The sequence below is a fragment of the Petaurus breviceps genome, unplaced genomic scaffold, assembly GCF_028583685.1.
Source record: "Petaurus breviceps papuanus isolate PSGF00001 unplaced genomic scaffold, PetGlider_PUasm1.0 182, whole genome shotgun sequence".
NCBI classification, from domain to species: domain Eukaryota; kingdom Metazoa; phylum Chordata; class Mammalia; order Diprotodontia; family Petauridae; genus Petaurus; species Petaurus breviceps.
Genome location: NW_027185786.1, coordinates 5,616,102 through 5,635,068, shown reverse-complemented (window position 1 = coordinate 5,635,068; position 18,967 = coordinate 5,616,102). Strand labels below are relative to the sequence as shown.

The 18,967-nt window shown below is 45.6% G+C and overlaps 2 protein-coding genes across 10 annotated transcripts in view; one reads left to right on the top strand and one right to left on the bottom strand.

The window, feature by feature from the left end:
- Nucleotides 1-6,518, bottom strand: part of ZNRF1 (zinc and ring finger 1) — a 93,668-nt gene extending 87,150 nt beyond the window's left edge. The window contains exon 1 of one of the 3 annotated variants that reach the window (XM_069087673.1): nucleotides 5,863-6,518. In XM_069087673.1, the coding sequence (XP_068943774.1) occupies nucleotides 5,863-6,289 (427 nt within the window). In that variant the 5' untranslated portion in view covers nucleotides 6,290-6,518. The remainder of the gene's footprint in view (nucleotides 1-5,862) is intronic. The other 2 variants (XM_069087672.1, XM_069087671.1) reach the window with 2 other exon arrangements.
- Nucleotides 6,519-13,286: 6,768 nt separating this feature from the next.
- Nucleotides 13,287-18,967, top strand: part of WDR59 (WD repeat domain 59) — a 69,297-nt gene continuing 63,616 nt past the window's right edge. For 2 of the 7 annotated variants that reach the window (XM_069087668.1, XM_069087666.1), the window contains exons 1-2: nucleotides 13,303-13,440; nucleotides 16,508-16,637. Coding sequence is in view for 3 of the 7 variants with exons in the window: in XM_069087670.1 (XP_068943771.1) it covers nucleotides 13,387-13,440 (54 nt within the window). In the remaining 4 variants the exon portion in view is untranslated. Of the gene's footprint in view, nucleotides 13,441-16,507; nucleotides 16,638-18,967 lie in introns of all 7 variants that reach the window. The other 5 variants (XM_069087670.1, XM_069087664.1, XM_069087669.1 and 2 more) reach the window with 3 other exon arrangements.

Below are 18,967 nucleotides of genomic sequence, written 5' to 3'. Positions count from 1 at the left end.
CTCCTGATCTATTAGTAGAACCCTGGAAAGTCCTCAGCCTGGCCTGTTGAAGTCCTATCTACCACTACCTTAGCTGGGCTAAGGTCAGGGACAAGCTGTCAAGGTTCCCATCTAACTGCAGATCTATTTATGGAGATTCAATGAATCCAGATCTTACTTAGTTTGAGGCCACAGTCGACAATTCAACTTTGGTGAGGTCTTAAGGCTTGTCAGCCTAGAAATGAACTGGCCTCAGTTTCTTGTTTAATTCAGAAAGACAGGAAAATGTGCACTTTGGAGGGAACATTTTTAACTAATATAATTCTGAGTTAGTATTTGGATCATTCATTCCTACCTGAAACCCCAGAAACCCCATCTCCCTCTGACCATTTTATCCAGACAAGATCCCGAGTTCTGCTCATGGCCAGGAACCTAAATTTTGGGATCCAAGAATTAGCCTCCTATGTAGGAGAAGCTGCTGTGTGAGGATGGGGAATCTATTTTTTCCCCCTGAAATGGCTACTCTAGCCATCCTGGGCCTATCTCTGTTACTGACAACAGCTGAGCTTTATGTGGTGCTTTTAAAGTGTTCCATCATTTTTCACAACTGCCCTGTGAGGTTGGGAATGCAAGCATACCCATTCTCTAGAGATGCCAGAGCTCAAAAGGCAGAAGAGACAGGTCTCAAGCCCAGCTCTTCTGATGCCAAGTAGAGGCCAGCTTTTCATGACCTTTACCCTTCAGAAAGCTACTCCTTCCCTCCCCCATTACAGGTCCTCCAGAGAACTCCTTATAACTGAGAGCCTCCAGTCAAGTCAATGGCAAAGTTTTTCAGGAGGAACTCAAAAGCTCTGCTTCTACTGAGGTACCCGAAGACTGTCTTACCCATTTTATAGTCTTTCTTCAAGGCATCAAGAATACAAGGCCAATAACCCATCAATAAAATCTCAAGTGTTGGCAGGAATAATCTAAGGTTTTACATCCAAGGCTTCAACTGCTATTATCCTCATTTCATAAAACAGATGAGAATGCTGTGGCTTATGCAATGCTAACTGACGACTTCCTCATGATCACACAAAGGTGGGATTCAAACCCACATCTCTCCTTCTAAGTCCAGGGTTTTTTATCATCTGCCCATAATGTCTTGTATCAGGAGAAAGATTTCATGAAGGGTCACTACCAGAAACCAGATTAAAGAACGCAGGGAGAGGGGTTATTTCCAATATGGAAACATTCCAACTCAGATGTAGCTTCACAATTTAATTCACTAAAATTTCAATTTCTAATATAACTTCCTTAAATAATACACAGAAGGCAGCTGCATGGCACAGAGGACCTGGAGCCAGGAAGATCTGAATTTAACCTCAGACACTTCCTATCTGTATAATCCTGATCAAGTCACTTAATTTCTGTCTGCCCCAGTTTCCTTATCTGTATAATGGGGATAACAACAGCACCTACCCTGCAGACTTACTGTGAGGATCACATATTTGTAAAGCACCTGGCACATAGTAAGCACGATAGAAATGCTTATTTCTTCCCTCTCTCTAATACAAAGCTTGTTCATTTTTCCTAAGTAAATTATAATTATAAAGCTCTTCAGTTAAAACAGTGGCCTGGCCCAGAATATTAGTCATACCGTATTTCTGACTAGTCTTTGTTTAATCTGAAAATGTATACACTTCACAAAAACAAACCCATTAATAGTCTGGCTAACATAAATCCTTATTTCCTGCAACGCCTTTCTGACTCTAATGGGGAATAGTCTCTTCTACTTCAGGAAATTAACTCTTCATCTGTGAGGAACAGGAATTTTTAAATTGAGTACCAAAATCTGCCACCATGGCACCTTCTCCCTATCCATTTTATCCTCTGATGAACCATAAATTGTAGAAGCAGCATAGCACAGTGGAACACTGTCCTTGGAGCCCAGAGGTCCTGGGTCCAAGTCCTGCCTTGGATACACCCTGCCAGTGTGACACTGGCTGGGCAACTTACTCCCAGGGTTTTAGGCAATTCTCTAAAGATTCCAAGGTATAGAGAAGTTGCAGACCTGCATTGATAAAGTTTCCTCACTAGGTAAATACCCCATAATAATTAAACTGCAAGTCCAGTTTCTGTCCCTTTCCCCTCAAGGAGTTTATGAAAATTTTTCTGGTCAAAGGCGTTCATTTCTTCTGAGACCTGGGAGCAGGTAGATGACATGATGGATAGAGCACTGGGCTTGGAATAAGGAAAATCTGAATTTATATCCAATCTCAGATATTTACTAGCTGTGTCACCCTCTGCCTCAGTTTCCAAAACTATAAAATGGAGATAACAGTACCTGCCTTGCAGGGTAATTGTGAAGATCAAATGGGACAATATTTGTAAAGTACTTTGTAAATTTTAAAGCACTATATAAAGGCTAGCTATTATTATTATTATTTTTGCTTTTTGGAGGGGGAAGGTAGGGCAATTGGGGTTAAGTGACTTGCCCAAGGTCACACGGCTAGTTTTTTGGGGGTTAAGTGACTGAGGCCGGATTTGAACTCAGGTCCTCCTGACTTCAGGGCCAGTGCTCTATTCACTGCGCCACCTAGCCACCCCATGGCTAGCTATTATTAATATTAAAAATCTATCTGAAAAGTTATTATCTCTTCACCTCTGGTGAGGCACACATGAAACCTTTTTGATTCTCAATTAGTAAGTTAAGGAGCTCTCTCCAATCAAATAAATTCGAAAATAAAATCTGTAGGCTAGCCTTCTAGCAGTTTAAGGTGACTTGTCATAATCTTAAAGTGGGTGACTCAAGGCTTGGCGACAGGAGAGGATAGCTTGGATTTTCCCGGTATGTACGTGTGCACAAGAGATATGACAACGATGTTTGAACAACAACATTCATTGACTAGTCATTCTACAATGGCATGTGGAAAATGCAGCCAACACGTTAGGACCCAGGTGAGTTCTGCCTTTTCCTCATATCTACATCCGCATGTTTTTCTTAGAAAAATAGTGCTGGCTCACAAGAATCAAGGCCTCCAGCTCAACAGCATCAAGTATTAGTCAGGAATAAAAGGTTAATAGTGAAGCAGTGTCTGCAACTCATGGGATTATTACTGAGTAGCACTTTCTGAATAGCTAGTCTCTGAACCAACCGTTCAGGAAATCATGGTCTATAAAGGTCCTTCCGAGTTCTAACTCCTATGAAAGCAGAGTCTACTGATTAAGAGGCCAGCTCTGCCATGAAAGTTCCTAAGAAAAAATGACACTTTACTTATTATACTACTGTATCATATTCTTTTAGTACCCCTCAAAGAACTTCCCATAACTGAGTCTACTTCAATGGATGCACGCTGGCAAATTTGTGTTCATGTAGAATTCTAATTGGTTTATTCTTCAATAACTAAGGGGTTGCAGCATCCTCTAGTCTTCTATGAATTCCAAAGTTATACATGCCCTTTATACTTTTCTAGGGCAAGGGTTAAAAAGAAAGCTCAGGCCTCATTCCAAAGGGTACAGGCACGTCTCTTCTTACAAGAGAGGTATATCACACTAAATCCTTGTTCCTCTGTGCCAGGAGGTGAAACCTAATCTCTAAAGAAGTAAATAAATAAACAAACACAATGCCTTTTTAAAGAAAAAAAGGTTCAAGAAGTTCATTTCAAAGGGATTTTATTGGAAAAATTAATGTAACAAAAGAAATCAGTCTACAGAGGACTGATATGCTGTGATTCTCCACTGTTATCCCCATGGTCCAATGACTCTCCCTATTACTCTCCCTGAGTTCTCTCCATAACTAAATGAAAAAGTCACACCTTCCAATTGTCAAAGCTTTTTTCAATCTCTAAGGTTTCACAGAGAGTCTGCTAGTTTGGCATCGTACTGTAGGTTCTCATCTCCAGCAGGGAACTTAATAGCAACACAAGGTAGCTGGACTATAACAAAGAAGGATAGATAAGTATATCTGGATATAGACAAACATTTCTTTTTAGTGAAAAAGGGACTCTTTGGGAGGCTAGGAAGGGGTGGGGAAGAGAATCCATCTGGCCCTAGAGAAAGATCCCCTCCAAAATATGTTTTAAACCTCTCAAAAAGATTAAAACATTAGATCATATACATAGACCACAGATACTTATATAGAATTGCTGGTCACTTCGAGATGCTTATTCTACTCAGGGTACATATCACCGATTCTCATGTTAAGCATCTCACTCAAGGGTACATAATGCAGCTCATATTCTCTCCAACGAGGCCCAGAAATACATTTAGGGACAAGAAAATGTTAACAGAGTTCAGCAAATAATTTCAATTGTTTCCCAACTTCAGTCACTACTTCCCCGGTATAATTAACTGGAATTCCTAGGTTTTCTTTTCAAACTCCAGAGCGGAAGAACAGTAAAAGGAAATCCATACTTTTCTCAGGAAAAAAGGTCGGCCTCATTTCACAATAGCCACAGTGGAAAACCAGGGGAGAAAAATTCCATGAAAGACAGGGATAAAGAAAGAGTGAGTGCAAGATAATCTACAAATTCACTCAACTCCCCATTGAAGTTCAATTCAAGTGAGACTTATTAGCTATACTCCAGCAAGTGGTGGTCCCCACAGTCACTCAAGAAGCCCTCCTGTTTCATCCTGAGTAAGGAGGCTGACCTGTTCTTTCCCTATAGTCCAGCCAGGACTTTGTTAGTCTGCCAGCTGGCAACCCCACTTCTAGCTCTTACTGACCTTTCATCATGTTGGCAAAATTAGTTTATAGAGTCTCTTTTCAAAGTCCCACCTTTTTTATTCCCACCTCCCCATTCCATTATATGCATATGTGTACAATATAATATTATCTAACAGTTTTTCCCCAACACAAAAGAATGTAGGTTCCTAATAATCACAGTTAGTACTCATCTATGGACAGGGGAAAAAGACTCAAGCAAACCTCCTGCAGCATAAGTGAAGAAAACAGAGACTCTGTAGATCCTCTAGGAAGGGGGTTAACCTTTTTTTAATGGCATGGACCTCTTTGGCAGTTCAGTAAACCTATGGATCCCTTCACAGAATAAAGTTTTTAAATGCATAAAATACATAGAATTAGAAGGAAAACCAATTATAATGAAATAAAGATGCATTTTTCCCATTCAAGTTCCCAGACAATGCCTTCCCCCAATCTATCCCTCAGGGACACGTGTGTGAACCCCAAGCTTAAGAACCCCTGTTCTAAAAGATTTTTTGGTTGGAGAACCTACTGGCTTGAAGTACAGTTTACACCTGTCTATGCTAAGGGACACATATCCATTTTAAGTAAATACTAAAGGAAACTGAACTGAGCCCAAGGCTTTCAGCAGGGTGTCAAAATGGATGGACAGAATGCCCCCATTTAAAATGCACCTGCCCAACACACACGGTGCTATTCTAGGAGACTGTTTCTAGACCAAATTGGGCTCATCTTTCTGACTATAGTAGACAGGCCCAACTAATGCTGCAGTGACAGAAAGAAGCCACTAAAGGTGACCTACTGGAAACAAGGGAAGACCTCTTCTCCTCTAAGGATTTTTAACACCAAGAAGAAGAAACTGGGGTTGAAGGCCTATCCAACAAGTGAACAGGTTATACATATATAGCTCAACTCCCAGGGGCTTTTTTATATCTGCACTTTAACCAAACCAAAAATCCTTTGGTCCAAGGTTTACCTCCTATTTCCATTAGCCTCTAAACAGTGGACTCAGAATCAGGCAGTTCCCAAATCCTGTCCTAGGAAGATCTGTCCACCAAGCATGGTGCTCCCTTGAAGCTGCCAGTTTCACGCAGGTGAGCAGACTGGCCCGGCTCCTGTGTACACAGGCACACAGACAGACAGACACACACACACCCCATCGCCATAACGGGAGGCCTCCGGGCCCCGGGGTAACTCACCGCTGTGAGAGCTGAACCACCTGGGTGCGATGTGCAGAGGGAGCGCATCTGCCAGCGATGCTCGGGAGCCCAGGTACAGCATCCCGTCTCTATGGTGACTACCACCTGTCTCCTGGTAACCATTGCCGTGGGCATACGTGGAGTCGGCCCCGGAGCCTCCGCCGCCCGGCGCCCTCTCGGCATCGCCGGCCCCCCGCGCGGCAGCCGCGCTGTAGAGGCCGAAGGGCACCCCTCCGGCAGTGGTGGGGTCCATGCCCATGCCGGCCACCGAGCTGACGGAGCGGCTACGCAGCCCCATGGCCCCGCCGCCGGCCCGGTAGTGCCCGAAGTGGGGGGCCCCCCCCGGCGGGGGCACGGCGCTGTCATCCGTGGAGACGCCCGGGAAGGGGCCCCGGGAGCGGCCCGCCGTGCTCTGCTTGCCCCCCATCCCCGGCCGAGCCACAGGCTGCAGGGGGGCTCGCTCCCCCGAGAAAGAGAGAGCGCCCCCTCCCCCACCTCCCCGCGGCCGGAGCGGGTCCTGGGCGCTTAAAGGGAGGCCGGGGCCGAGCTGGGGGTGCCCGGGAGGAGGCGGGGACTAGAAACTAAGGATTAAAGCCGCGGCGAGGCGAGCGCATGTCGCCCGGGCCCCGGGGCCAGGCGCAGTCCAGCCCCGCGCCCGCCCGCCCCGAGCTCCGGAAGACCGGGGGCGGCGGCCAGAAGCGGGGCCCGGCAGCTCCGGCTCCTGCTCAGGGCCGCCGCCGCCGCTGCTGTTGCTGCTGCTGCTGCCGCCGCCGCCGCCGCGGGGGCGCCGCGGCCATGGACGGAGCCCGGGGCGGACTGGCGGGCGGGCGGCTGGGGCGGGAGCGCCCCGTCGGCTCGGGCTCCGGCTCCGGGCGGGGCGGGCGGCTCGTTCTTTGTCAGGGCGTCGGCAGCTGCGGGGGGCGCTCCGGCTCAGCCGGCGGCTCCGGCTCCGGCTCCCGGGGTCTGGGCTCCTCTCGCTCTCCTGCTGCTCCTCACTGCTGTGGAGACAATAGAGGGCGGCAGAGCGCAGGCGCGGCCCCGGCGGCCCGCCTCCTCCTCCCGGCCCCGCCCCGCCCCGCCCCGCCCACCACGCTTAACCCCTTCGCCGCTGCCGCCGCGGCCGGGCCCTGACCTCCGACCCCCCCCAAACCACAGCTCCTGCGCTGAGCGTCGTACCCTCACCCCACCTGGCGAGGGAGAAGGTGGGATGAGGGGGCGGTTACGGAAGTCTTCACTGCCCGGATCTGGGCCGCAAGGGGCCGAGGACACCCAGACACTGGCTAGGGTTTCCTCCGCATGATCTGTGTATAGTGAAATCATACAGACATACCACTTTTCACCCTTCAGGGCAAGGATCAAAAAAAATCCCCCAAAACCAAACTCAGGTCTCATCCCAAAGGGGACCACCAGGCATCTTCCCTAAGTAATGGAAGAGGGAAGAGGGAGCACTCCTTTATCAGTTTCAACCCATATCAACGATCCATCAACCAACAAGTATGTATTAAGCCCCTTCTCTGTGTGCGCTGATGCAAGTACAAAGAACGTGAAATAATCCCTTCTTGCAGTGAGCCATTCTAATGGGTGAGAGGATATATAAAAGCATGCAGTATACGCTCCAAGTTGACCATGTGGTATATGCACGCATACAATCTCTATAAATATGTAATAACTCTGTTGTGTGTATTAGTTATATATACTTATGTGCACACATATACACGGCTGTATTCATTAACTTTGTATTTATGCCACATATTTTATATATGCAGTGTATTCTTTATATTAGTTCACATATGTACAGTGTATATATGTAGATACAGTGTATATACAGTGAAAATACAGTGTATACATACACATGTAAATACAATGTATATATACATGCATCTATGTTTGTATACTGTATACAATACACAAATAAATACAAGGTACAATGGAACGTTAGACTGTTCCCCAGAGACTAAAAATGACTGAAGATCAGTCAGGGTCTCTGGAAGCCGACTGTACTAAGGAAGATAAGGAGCCATAACGGTCTCGTAGCAAGAGCTAGGGGAAGGAGGGGGAGGTGGAGAAATGAGTTTCCAAAATCCACTGGGAATTTTCAGGCTCCTCACCTTCCTCTTGTTTCAACTCTGATGCAGAAAGGTCTTTGATAAACACCCCTCCTGCTAAAATCTGCCCTCACAGCTCCTCCTGGTGGGGATGCTTAGTATTTTCTGTGTGGTCCCTCTTCCCTCCCATTAGCCCCCTGCCCTCCTCTTCCTCCTTTTCAGGTTAGGCAGTTTGGGATGGAAAGTCAAAATGATCTAACGTGCTTTCCCCTCCTTCTTTGGGATGTTTTTCTGCTTTTCCATCAAAGACTGCATTCTAAAATCAAGTGAGGTAGGTCTGAAAGGCCCTTGACTTAGGTAGTCCTGCTACATGAAAATTACCCAAATCACACTCAAGTTGCTGGTGCCCTTCCTCCCAAAAAGACCTTGCATAAATTTTGTATGCATTCAATTTGTTGCTGTTCAGTCACGTCCGACTCTTTGTAACTCCATTTAGGGTTTTCTTGTCGGAGATACTGGAGTGATTTGCTATTTCCTTCTTTAGTTCATTTTACAGTTGAGGTAACTGAGGCAAAGAGGGTAAAGTGACTTGTCCAGGGTCAAAAAGCTAGTGTTTAAGGATGGATTTGAATACAGGCCCAGTGCTCTATTCACTGCCACCTAGCTGCCCATTGTATTCAGTATATATTTCTATATCTACATGTTGCCTCCTTCATAAAATATAGGCTCCTCAAAGGCATGGACTGCATTTTATTTTGATTCTCTACAGTTTATCCCTCAGTAATAATAGCACTTTGAGATTTGCAAAACACTTTATATTATCTCATTTGATCCTCACGGCAACTTTGCCATTATTACTCTCATTTTACTGATGAGTGTGAGAAATGCTAGGAGTTTGGTTTCCACAAATTCTATAGCAACAAGTGGATGTTGCATAGGATGTGCAGGAAGGTATAAATCAGGATAAGGGAGGAAGGGTAGAGCACCCTATCCCATCGTATGGCTGGAAGAAATCTGTAAGTTTATCCTTGGAAGGGGCCTGGGTAAAACTGGCTTAAGCTGGCTAGGGTTCAAGGATGGTCACCAATTCTTTACTAATACTCATGCTTAACTAGCCTCATATGTAGTAACTGACACACCCCATAGAAATGCATAGAATTAAAGCCTCATTATCTGATCATGGGATGTGTGAAGCTCATACTGGGCAGAGGGAACACACTAAGGACTACATATGTATAGTGGGCAGGTCAGAAAGATGGTAACCCAGAAGAGCTGGGACCAATCCCAGTTCTGAAGGGAGGAACAAGGCAGGAAATTTTGATGGAAGCAGCATAAAAGGGCTTGCATTTGTCTGATTCTCTGTAGTCTTTTGAAGAAACTACCCATTTTTTTCAGGAGAGAATGAATGTAAAATAAAAATAATGAAAACTTTCCTGGCTCTCAAATAAGTATTGTTTATTTCTAGGTTGAGCATGTTTATAACATGAGAAAACAAATTCAGGGACTAAGTAACTTGCCCAGGGTCACACAGCTAATAAGTATCTGTGGCTGGATTTGAACTCAGGTCTTTGAAGTCAGGTACTCTCTCTACTTCCAGACATTCTGCATCCCCAGGAGTAAGAAGGAAAGAATTCAGAACTCAAAACTTTAAAAAAAAGTTGGAAATTGTTTTAACACATAACTTGGAAAAAGTACAAAATTATATTAACTATAACCCCACCCCCACCCCAGATAATTGGGGAAAAATAAAATATATTAAAAATGCTTATTACTTGATAGATTTGTGTTCTAGCTTTGGTTCTTGACCTAAGCTAATTGCGTCACCACTTGTGTCCCTTACAGCTCAAAAGTCTATGAATCCTTAAGCCCCTTTTTCTTCATTCATCTCTTCCTCTCACATATTTTTAAAATCTCTAGGCCTAGAAGGGTCACATATCTATCTCCCTGGTATAAATTTCCTCAAAATACTTACAATTCAAGAACACTTAAGGTTCATGTTTGAATTTCAGTGAGGGCATCGGAGTGATCTTCAGGAAATGACTCTGAGCCTCAGTTTCCTCATTTCTAAAATGGAAAGCTGACTTGGATGATCTCCAATCTCTTCTAACTCAGTTCTGTAACTAAGCTAGAAGTTGGAAGTACAAGATAAACAATCATTTGAAGAAAGAAACTAAAAAAGGAGAACTGGTCCTTAGCTTTTTTTCCCCCTAAAGTCATTATTCTGGGGAGAAATGGGGAAAGAGAATGTCATCTTCAGTTAAGCCAAGTCTAAGCTTCATTCTGAATTGCCACAAGTTGCTTCCCCACCCCCTTCCATCCTCAGTATCCCTTTACCCAGTCCTAGACCCCAAGGAAAATGTTACAATCCAAATCAGAAAACAGGCCAAGGAACAACCAGGATAAAGGTTATGTCTGGGAATTTCTCCTATCAACAACCCTAACTGTTCCTAAAATTAGTATCCAGAGAGGGATACTTTTAGCACAGTAATATGACATCTACTGAAATCTAGAGAAACTCAGAGGCCTTATGAACTTACTATATTAGACTCATTTCACTGTATTTGTTGTTAAGTTTGGTTTATTTGCATTTTATATCTATCCTCCATTAAGGTTTGGTTTGTTTTCCTTTGGGGACCAAACAGATCTTGGGGAAAAGGGCTGGGGAACCAGAGAACATGGTGGATGAGCTATGTGCAAAGGGAAAGAAAACAGAAGTGACAGCTGAATTTGGGGGCATTTCCTTTTCCTCTGAACTTCCTTGTTGATCTTGAGTAAATGGCTTCTCCTCACACACTCAGGCTGTGAAATGGGATTGACAAACTGCTGACCCAGATCCCAGGAGTATATGTGTATGTGTGTGTGTTGGTGGGGGGGAGGGGAGAAAGGATAACTGATAAAAATTGATTTTAGAACCCATTTACAAATGCGAATTCTCAATAATGTTGTAATAGGTCAGGCTCTGTTTTAAATATCCAAGGAAAAAGGCTTAAATAAGAAACAGCCTGGGAGTCTGACTCAGAACATTTTAAAAAGAGAACACTGGAGTTTATATACTTCTATTTCATCAAACCGGACACTTGGATCCTTCTCATCCTGGTAAATCAGAGAGACCTTTGGGAGTAATTATACCTTCTATAATCTGCAAATACAGCAAACATTTATTAAGTCCTTGCTTTGAGCAAAGCATTGGGCTAGGTTCTGAGAGAGAAACAATAGTTAAATAACCCTCATGGAGCCCACCATCAAGTAGGACAAATTCACATAATTCTAGAAAGAGGAAGCACTGTGCATCGGAAAGAACTAGAGTTCTGGATTCAAGGAAGCCCGTCTCAACACTCATTACCTGTGTAACATTGGGCAGTTGAGGGGATTAGACTAGATGATCTCAAGAGTCCCTGTGAATTCCAAATTTTAATCCTAATATAAAAGAAATCCATTGAGTGATTCCTCTTCCCTTTCCCCTACCCTCTATTTCTTGTGGGATTAATCCTGGCTTTCTATTTTCTTGCTTCACTAAAACAGACCTAAAGAGAAATAAGGAGCAAGGGATAATTAACCATTTATTAACCATGTAAAGCAGAGTTAGAAACAATAGGTATCTTGATTATGTATTTTTTTAAAGTTATATTCTGCCTGCTATTAGGGCTATTTGAAGAGACTCAAGATTTATAAGGAAGAAAAATTTTTTTAGAAAAAAAAGTCTTATTGTATAGATGGGGAAACTGAATGTCAGAGAAGTGAAGGGGCATCCTTCAGGCTAGCTAGTGGTGGAGGTGGCAATAGGGACCACTTCTCCAATTGCAAATTCAATGGTCTTTCTATTATATCATATAGCACCCTTTAGCTTGGCTAGCTGGTGGTTGTTTTTTTCCTTCGAAGAGGACCTTGGCATCAGGAAGGTCATAAGTGGAATGAATTTAAGTGAGGGAGGACTGTGCAAAGTCACCAACCTCAATTTCTCCTTTAGAGCCATCTGGGTCCAGTGGCAAGATATAGATCAGGAGGACTGGAGATGGCCCCATGGCTAGCTTGTGACACTTTGGCAAATATTTGACTGGCTTGGTTGAGGAGGACCTTGCAGCTATGTCAACAAATTTGCTGGGGACCCTTAGTAATTCCTAAACCAGGATTTCAGATGAAGAATTAGTGTAAAATTGTCTTCAGATCCAAAAACTCCAAGAGGCGGCAGGAAAGTTGAGGAAGACTTGTCTGAGACAGGGCTTAGCTCTGAGTAAAGAACTCTGGCTCTAGGACCCATTTTGAGTTCAGTTTTATATCAAGAAATATGATTTCATCTGAACCAGGAATCTCTTATTTTGATACTACTGGTTGTAGGATCAAATACAATAATATGTAAAATATTTGTAAAAGTGCTTAGCACAATTCTTGGCGCATAGTAGGCACTATAAGGATGCTTATTCTCCATCCCTTCCCTTTATGAAGGATCCAAAGCTAAGAGAATCAGTTTGAAATGTGCTCCCTCTCATAAATCATGAGAAGCAATCATAGCAAGTTCTTTATTCCTAAAAACCCTAAAGAGACTCATATTTGAGAGAGAGAGAGAGAGAGAGAGAGAGAGAGAGAGAGAGAGAGAGAGAGAGAGAGAGAGAGAGAGCGCCTGACCACCAAAGGCTTGAAAACATGAGCTTCTCATCACGTTTTGATAGTGTTTTCTGGATACAGTCTGGCAGATTTTTAGGACTTTGGGCGGTGTAGTTAACAAGAATTCTGGGAGAATGGATGTCTTCTGCATAGAGGGAGAAATTTACATGGATGCGAATGGTTGGAGGAGGGGCATACATATTTAGCCCCAGAGGATGAGACTGATTCTATCTGTCCATTCATTCATCCCTGTGCCTGCCTGTCTATCCATCCATATTTCTCTCTAACATCTATCTTTTATCTCTCTATCCATCTGTCCACCCATCCATCCATCCATACGTTTTTGTGCCTGTCTGTACCTGTATCTGTCCGTCCATTTGTCAGTCCTTGAACAGGGTTTAGGAGATCAGGAAGAAGGAAACTGAGCTGGCTCCTAGCCCACCTACGTGTAATCCTTTTTGGCCCGCTCACAACTTCTGCTCGGGTTGGCCGAGGACTACAATTCCCGACAGAGCCTGAGGCAAAACGGGGGCGGGGCTCCAGCTACCGAGAGCCGAGGAGGTTTCCTCTCGGTGTTACGTCACGTCACCTGGAAGCGATAAGAGCCCTAGCTGGGTCAGGGAGGGGAGGGGAGGTTAAGGCGAGGGGCTGGTAGTGTTTGGCAGGGCGCGTGCACGCTAGACCACGAGGGGTGGGGGCGGAGCCAATGCAGAGGAAACAACCAATGACTGGTCGAGTAGCGAGATGGGCGGGGCATAGAGGGGGTGGTCTGAGGTGAAGGGTGCGTCCTTCTTCTTGCCGAAGCCTGGGCACGCGGGGCCGAGGGGAGGAGCGCAGCGCCCGCGGCCGTGGGGTGGCGGCGGCGGTCAGGCCGGAGATGGCGGCGCGGTGGAGCAGCGAGAATGTGGTGGTGGAGTTTAGGGATTCCCAGGTGCGCGGCGGGGGTGGGGTGGGCTGAATGGAGCCGTCTGAGCATGCGCCTCGTGCCTCCCTCCCCACCTCCCCAGGCTCTGTCAGTCGTGGGGGCTCTACGGGCCAGGAGCTGGGGGGCCGGGGCAGGGCGTGGCGAGGGCCGGTGGGCCGGAGGGAGGAGAGAGGGGAGAATAGCCCAAGGCGGGTTCCGGCACGGAGGCCTTTGGTGACCGACCGTAAGGAGCCGTCCCGGGTGGGCAGAGGCCTCCGGGGCCGGCTGAGCCGAGGGTGGGCAGCCCTGGCAGGGGGACCCCCCGTCGCGGGCGCGGTGAGGGCCCGGGACTGTCCGGTGGCCGTGTGCAAACAGCCTGTCTCGTGTTCTCGTGGAAGAGAGAGCTGTTACTACCGCACGTTACAGGTGGGGAAACGGAGGTAGACTGGCCGGTGCCATGCCCGGCGCCTCCAGCCCGCCAGTGTCCGAGGCAGAATTCGGCTTCGCAGCGTGACCCCTCCGTTTCCCTCCTGCTTCCCCTTTCCCGAGTTTGTCAGGATCCTAGGACTCCCCCCCCCCAGTCGGGCTCATTAAGCTTTGAGTGGACAGGTGGCTTTTTACCTGGAACAGGAATCCTCCAATAGAGGGTTGCCTGGCCTCTGCCTAATGCCATCTCTGGTGATGGAAAATTGGTCACAGGATCATGGATGATGAGGAAACTGAGGCCCAGAGAGGTATCACACAGGCAGAAGGTGGCAGAACCAGTGGTTACCACCAGGTCAACAAGCATTTTTTAAAGCTGCATTCTACCTGTGCTAGATGCTGGGGATGCATACACCAACCCCCTCCCCCCTAAAAAAAATAACAGAAATCCAACCCTGTCCCTCCCTTTACCTGAGAAGTTTACATTCTGTTGTGGGAAACAACAGGTGTAGGTGAAACACACAATGCAGACACAATAAAGGTCAGGTCTTTTCAGGCGTTGTGGTGAGGAAGCACTGACCAGAGGTTTCAGGCAGGGAAGGTCTTGAGGTGACAGTAGAGCAGGGGGCCTGCTTGTGCAAAGGCACAGAAACTGTGCCATGCCTAAGGAGCAGCAAAAAGATAAAAGTAGACATGATAATAACAACAACCAGTGCTACAACCATCTCATTTGATCCCTCAGCCTTGGGAGGTGTTATCCCTTTTCATAGATGAGGAAACAGACAGATGTGAAGTTAGTTGGTCAGGATCACACAGGCAGTAAAGGAAATGTATAATATGCGTTGATAGGTTGGAATCAAGTAGAATGGGGTTTTAGTTGACAGAAGGGTTTATGCTTGATCTTAGAAGTAAGGTGGCACCGTAAATAGCATTGAGCCTGGAGTCAAGAAGACATCTCCCAGTGTTCAAATCCAGCCTCAGAAACTTACTAGCTGTGTGACCCTGGGCAAGTCACTTCACCCTGTTTGCCTCAGTTTACTCATCTGTAAAATGACCTGGAGGAGGAAATGGCAAACCATTCCAGTATCTTTGCCAGGAAAACCCCAAATGGACCCAGGAAGAGCCAGTCAGACACGACTTAACAACAGAGGCAATAGGGATCCTCTGGTGTTTATTGACCAGGGTAGTGATAGGGTGTTGGTTCTAGGGAGACAAATGCAAAATTGATATTCAGCCATCAGAATGATCTTCCTAAATTGTAGGTCTGACCATGTCACTTCTCTACTCATTAAGCTCCAGGGACTTGCCAACACCTCCAGCATCCAATGTAGAAGCCTCTGTTTAGAGAGTTCAGAGTCCTTTGTGACCAGTAGTCCCCTCCTGCCTTCCCAGTCTTCTAAGACCTTACAGCCCTCCCACACACTCTTTGATGCAGTGACTCTGGCCTCCTTGTTGTTCCTGGAATAAAACCCTCCTCCTGTCTCAGAGTATTTTTTTCTGGTTTTCCCTCTGCCTGGAATGGTCTTGGCTTTCCTGGTTTTGCCCCGAGTCCCAGCTAAAATCCCACCGTTTCTTAGAAGTCTTTGTGGATCCCCTTTAGTTCTCGTGTTCTCTCTGTTGATTGTTTCCGGCTCTCCTCGTATGTAGTTTGTCTGTACGTAGTTACTTGCAAGTTGTTTCCCTCCTACCCCCATTAAGACTGAACTCCTCGGGAGCAGGGACCATCCTTTTTACTTCTTTGTGTCCCCAACCCTTAACACATAGTAGGCCCTCAATAAATGTGCATGGACTGGACTGATAGTACCTGCCTTTAAGGGACTGTCATGAGAAAAAAAATGGATAACTTTTTATCACTTCTCATGAGCCATCTCTTATAGGAAAATTAAAAAAGAGAGAAAACAAGCTCTTTAGCAAAACTAACCAACAATTCACCTAAGTCGGAGGCTACATGCAATATTCCACATTCATAGCGTTGTGTCAGGGACCCTTTGGCAGTCTGAGGAAGTCTACCAACCACTTCTCAGAATGTTTTAAATGTAAAGTAAAGTAAATGGGATTACAGAGAGAAACAATTACCTTGAAATGCATTTACCAAAATATTCATGGACCCCAGGTTCAGAATCCCAGATGTATATTGAGAACAGTGGAAGCCAAGGAAGGACACTTGGACATAGGAAGTCCCGGAGTGAGAGTTGGAGCTATTAGGAAGTAAATTGTCTCCATCTTTCCTGGAGCAAGAGGAAGTTCTTCCCCAGGTTGAGCCTTCTGGAACTACACTTGATTGGTGGGATCGTGGATTTAATCTTTAGGGGACTTGTAGGCCAGTCTTTTACTTTGCACATGAGAACCTGAGGCTCAGACAAGTTAAGTGATCCATTTAGTTTTGTACTCTAGGGCCTGAGGTTGGGAGAAGCCAGCTGGAGTAGTGCAGGTGGGGGATCAGAACTGTGTGCAAGCCCGAGCAATGTTAGCAGAAGTGAAATTCTCTTCTTACACGGCTTCTGTGATCTGAGAAGCAAAATGGAGTAGTGATAATAAAGAACACTGATACCTAGCATTTATGGAGCGTCTGCTATGTACCAGGCACCGTCCTCAGTGCTTTACAAATAGAATCTCATTCGACCTTTACAGCAACTGTGTTAGGTAGTCACTATTATTATCTCTTTTATAGATGAGAAAACTGAGATGGAGTGACTTGCCCAGTGTCACACAGTGTCTGAGGCTGAATTTGAACTCAGGTCTTCCTGACTGCAGGCCTGGTACTCAATCTCCTGTACTACCAGCTCCCCTGTGAGTAAAGGGTGAGTCAGGACAAATCTGATTTCCAGTCAGACTTTGATGTCTACTGCAGTTGTGGGCCTGGTGAGTCAGGCAGCCTTTTGGAGCCCCGGGAAACTTGGAAGGATATGAGGTGTTGATCTGCACTGGTGGAGGGCATTTCCTCATACGGAGCTCCTGTATGAAGTTTTGGACTCAAAATATAGGCTCTTACATGCTTTGGTTCATGTTACCTATATCATGTAACCTCTGCTGAGAGTGTCTTCCCAGTGCCTCTTCTCTTGAATATATAGGAATCCTTTAAGTTCATCTCAGATACTACCTCCTTCAACCACTCTTCTTTCATCTCTCTACCTTCTTCCTACCCTCCAACAACCAACAACTCCCCCCTGCCCCTTATGTCACATAGGACTTTGTTTTGTAACTTAAATGCACTTATAGAAAACTTTCCTGGTCCTCACATTCTTCATGGAGGTCTCTGAGCTCCCATTCATCCAGGGATATACAGGAGACAGCTTAAACTGGCTCCTGAGAGCCTAGTGTTAAATCTTTAATGCGAGCATTTACCCATTGGAAATTGGCAAATGCTACAAATCAGGACTTCGTTTATTTTCTCGATTGTCTAGACCTAAGAAGGTGATAGACAAAATGTTATGATGCAGCTTAAATTTAAAGGTGTGTCTTACATAAAGCCCCCCTCCCCCCTCCCCAGGCAGTTGTTAAACATTTGCCAGCACACTAGCACTTCTATTGCTAGGTCTGTGATCCTATAAATATTGTGTATTATTTCAGTCTCTTTTAGTGTCTTATCCCCCTTAGGCTGTAAGATTCTTCAGGGTGAGGACCACATCTTACCTAAACTGTCCCCCAAAGCCTGGCACAGTGTTCTCCACATAGTAGGTGCTTAAATATTTGTGGTACTGTAGAATTTAGAGCTGGCAGGGCCATTCTATTCCAATCCCTTCAGTTTACCAAAGAGGATGGAGCTCAGAGGGCTCTGCTAATTGATTTGCCAGGAGCAACAAGGTAGTAGCCGTTGAGATTTAAGCCCAGGCCCTTGGACTCAACCTCTAGTCATCTTAGCAGTACACCATGTGGTTTCTGCCCTGTAAAGCAACAGAAAACAGAGCTTGGGGGTAGCCAGGTAGCACAGCGAGTAAGAGCACCGGCCCCAGAGTTGGGATAACCTGGGATCGAATCTGGGCTCTGATACTTAGCACCACACCCAGAAATAACTGGCCGTGTAACCTTGAGCAAGTTACTTAAGCCCAATTGCTTTAAAAAAAAAAAAAAGAAAAGAAAAAAACAACTTGTTCCTTCCTTAGTAATAAAGATGAATGGATGACAAGAACCCCTCATCAGTTTCTTAGTGGTGCCTGGGACCCAGCTTCCCATAAGGGATTTCAGTCACATCATTTCTCCCAGAGGACACTGAAGTGCTTTGCACTGACTTTCACAATGTATCTGATTGTTAGGGTAGGCCTCTCCAGGGAAGTACAAGTTATTTAGGGGATAAGAAGTGTCCCTATTTATCTTTTTTTGATTATTTTTGCTAGACGGGACCTCAGAAGTCATCTAGTCTGGCCCCCTCATTTTATAGATGAGGAAATAGGGCCCAGAGAGGTTGTGATTAGCCATAGGTCAGCCAGCTAGAAGTACCCAAGGTATGTCTTAAGTGCTGGTCCTCTGCTTTCAGAGCCAATGTTTCTGTCCATATGGCCAGAACATACCTGCCTATTTTACCTTGGACCTGCTAATGTGGAAGCTGCCCTTCAGTTCTCACCAGAAGCCCGGGTAGCCTCACCCCCACTTTTCAGTGAAGATGTAATTCAAGCAGCCTGCTTTGAGGCTGCTGGCTCATATATTAGGAAGCTATATGACACCTAAACAGCAGTTGTCATAATGGGGGGGGGGGACAAAGGAAATTTGCCTCTAACAGCTTTGTGGGAGTTTTTCTTTCTGTAACTCTAGCAGTTAGTAGAAATTAGTATGGTTTTTATAGTATATTCAGGGGTGGGGAACCTTTGGCCTTGAGGCCACATGTGACCCTCTAGGTCCTCAAGTGAGGACTGAATCCAGACTTCACAGAACAAATCCCCTTCATAAAAGGATATGTTCTATAAAACTTGGACTCAGTCAAAAGGCTGCACACAAGGACCTAGGCCACATGTGGCCTCAAGCCTTCGGTTCCACACCTGATCCTATTCTGTTGACTAGACTTTCCATCCCATTAGCCACTTCTTTTTTTTTAAACAGTTGGGGTTAAGTAACTTGCTCAAGGTTACACGGCCAGTTATTTTTTGTGTGGGTGCCAAGTATCTGAGGCCGGAACTGATCCCAGGTCTCCCGACTC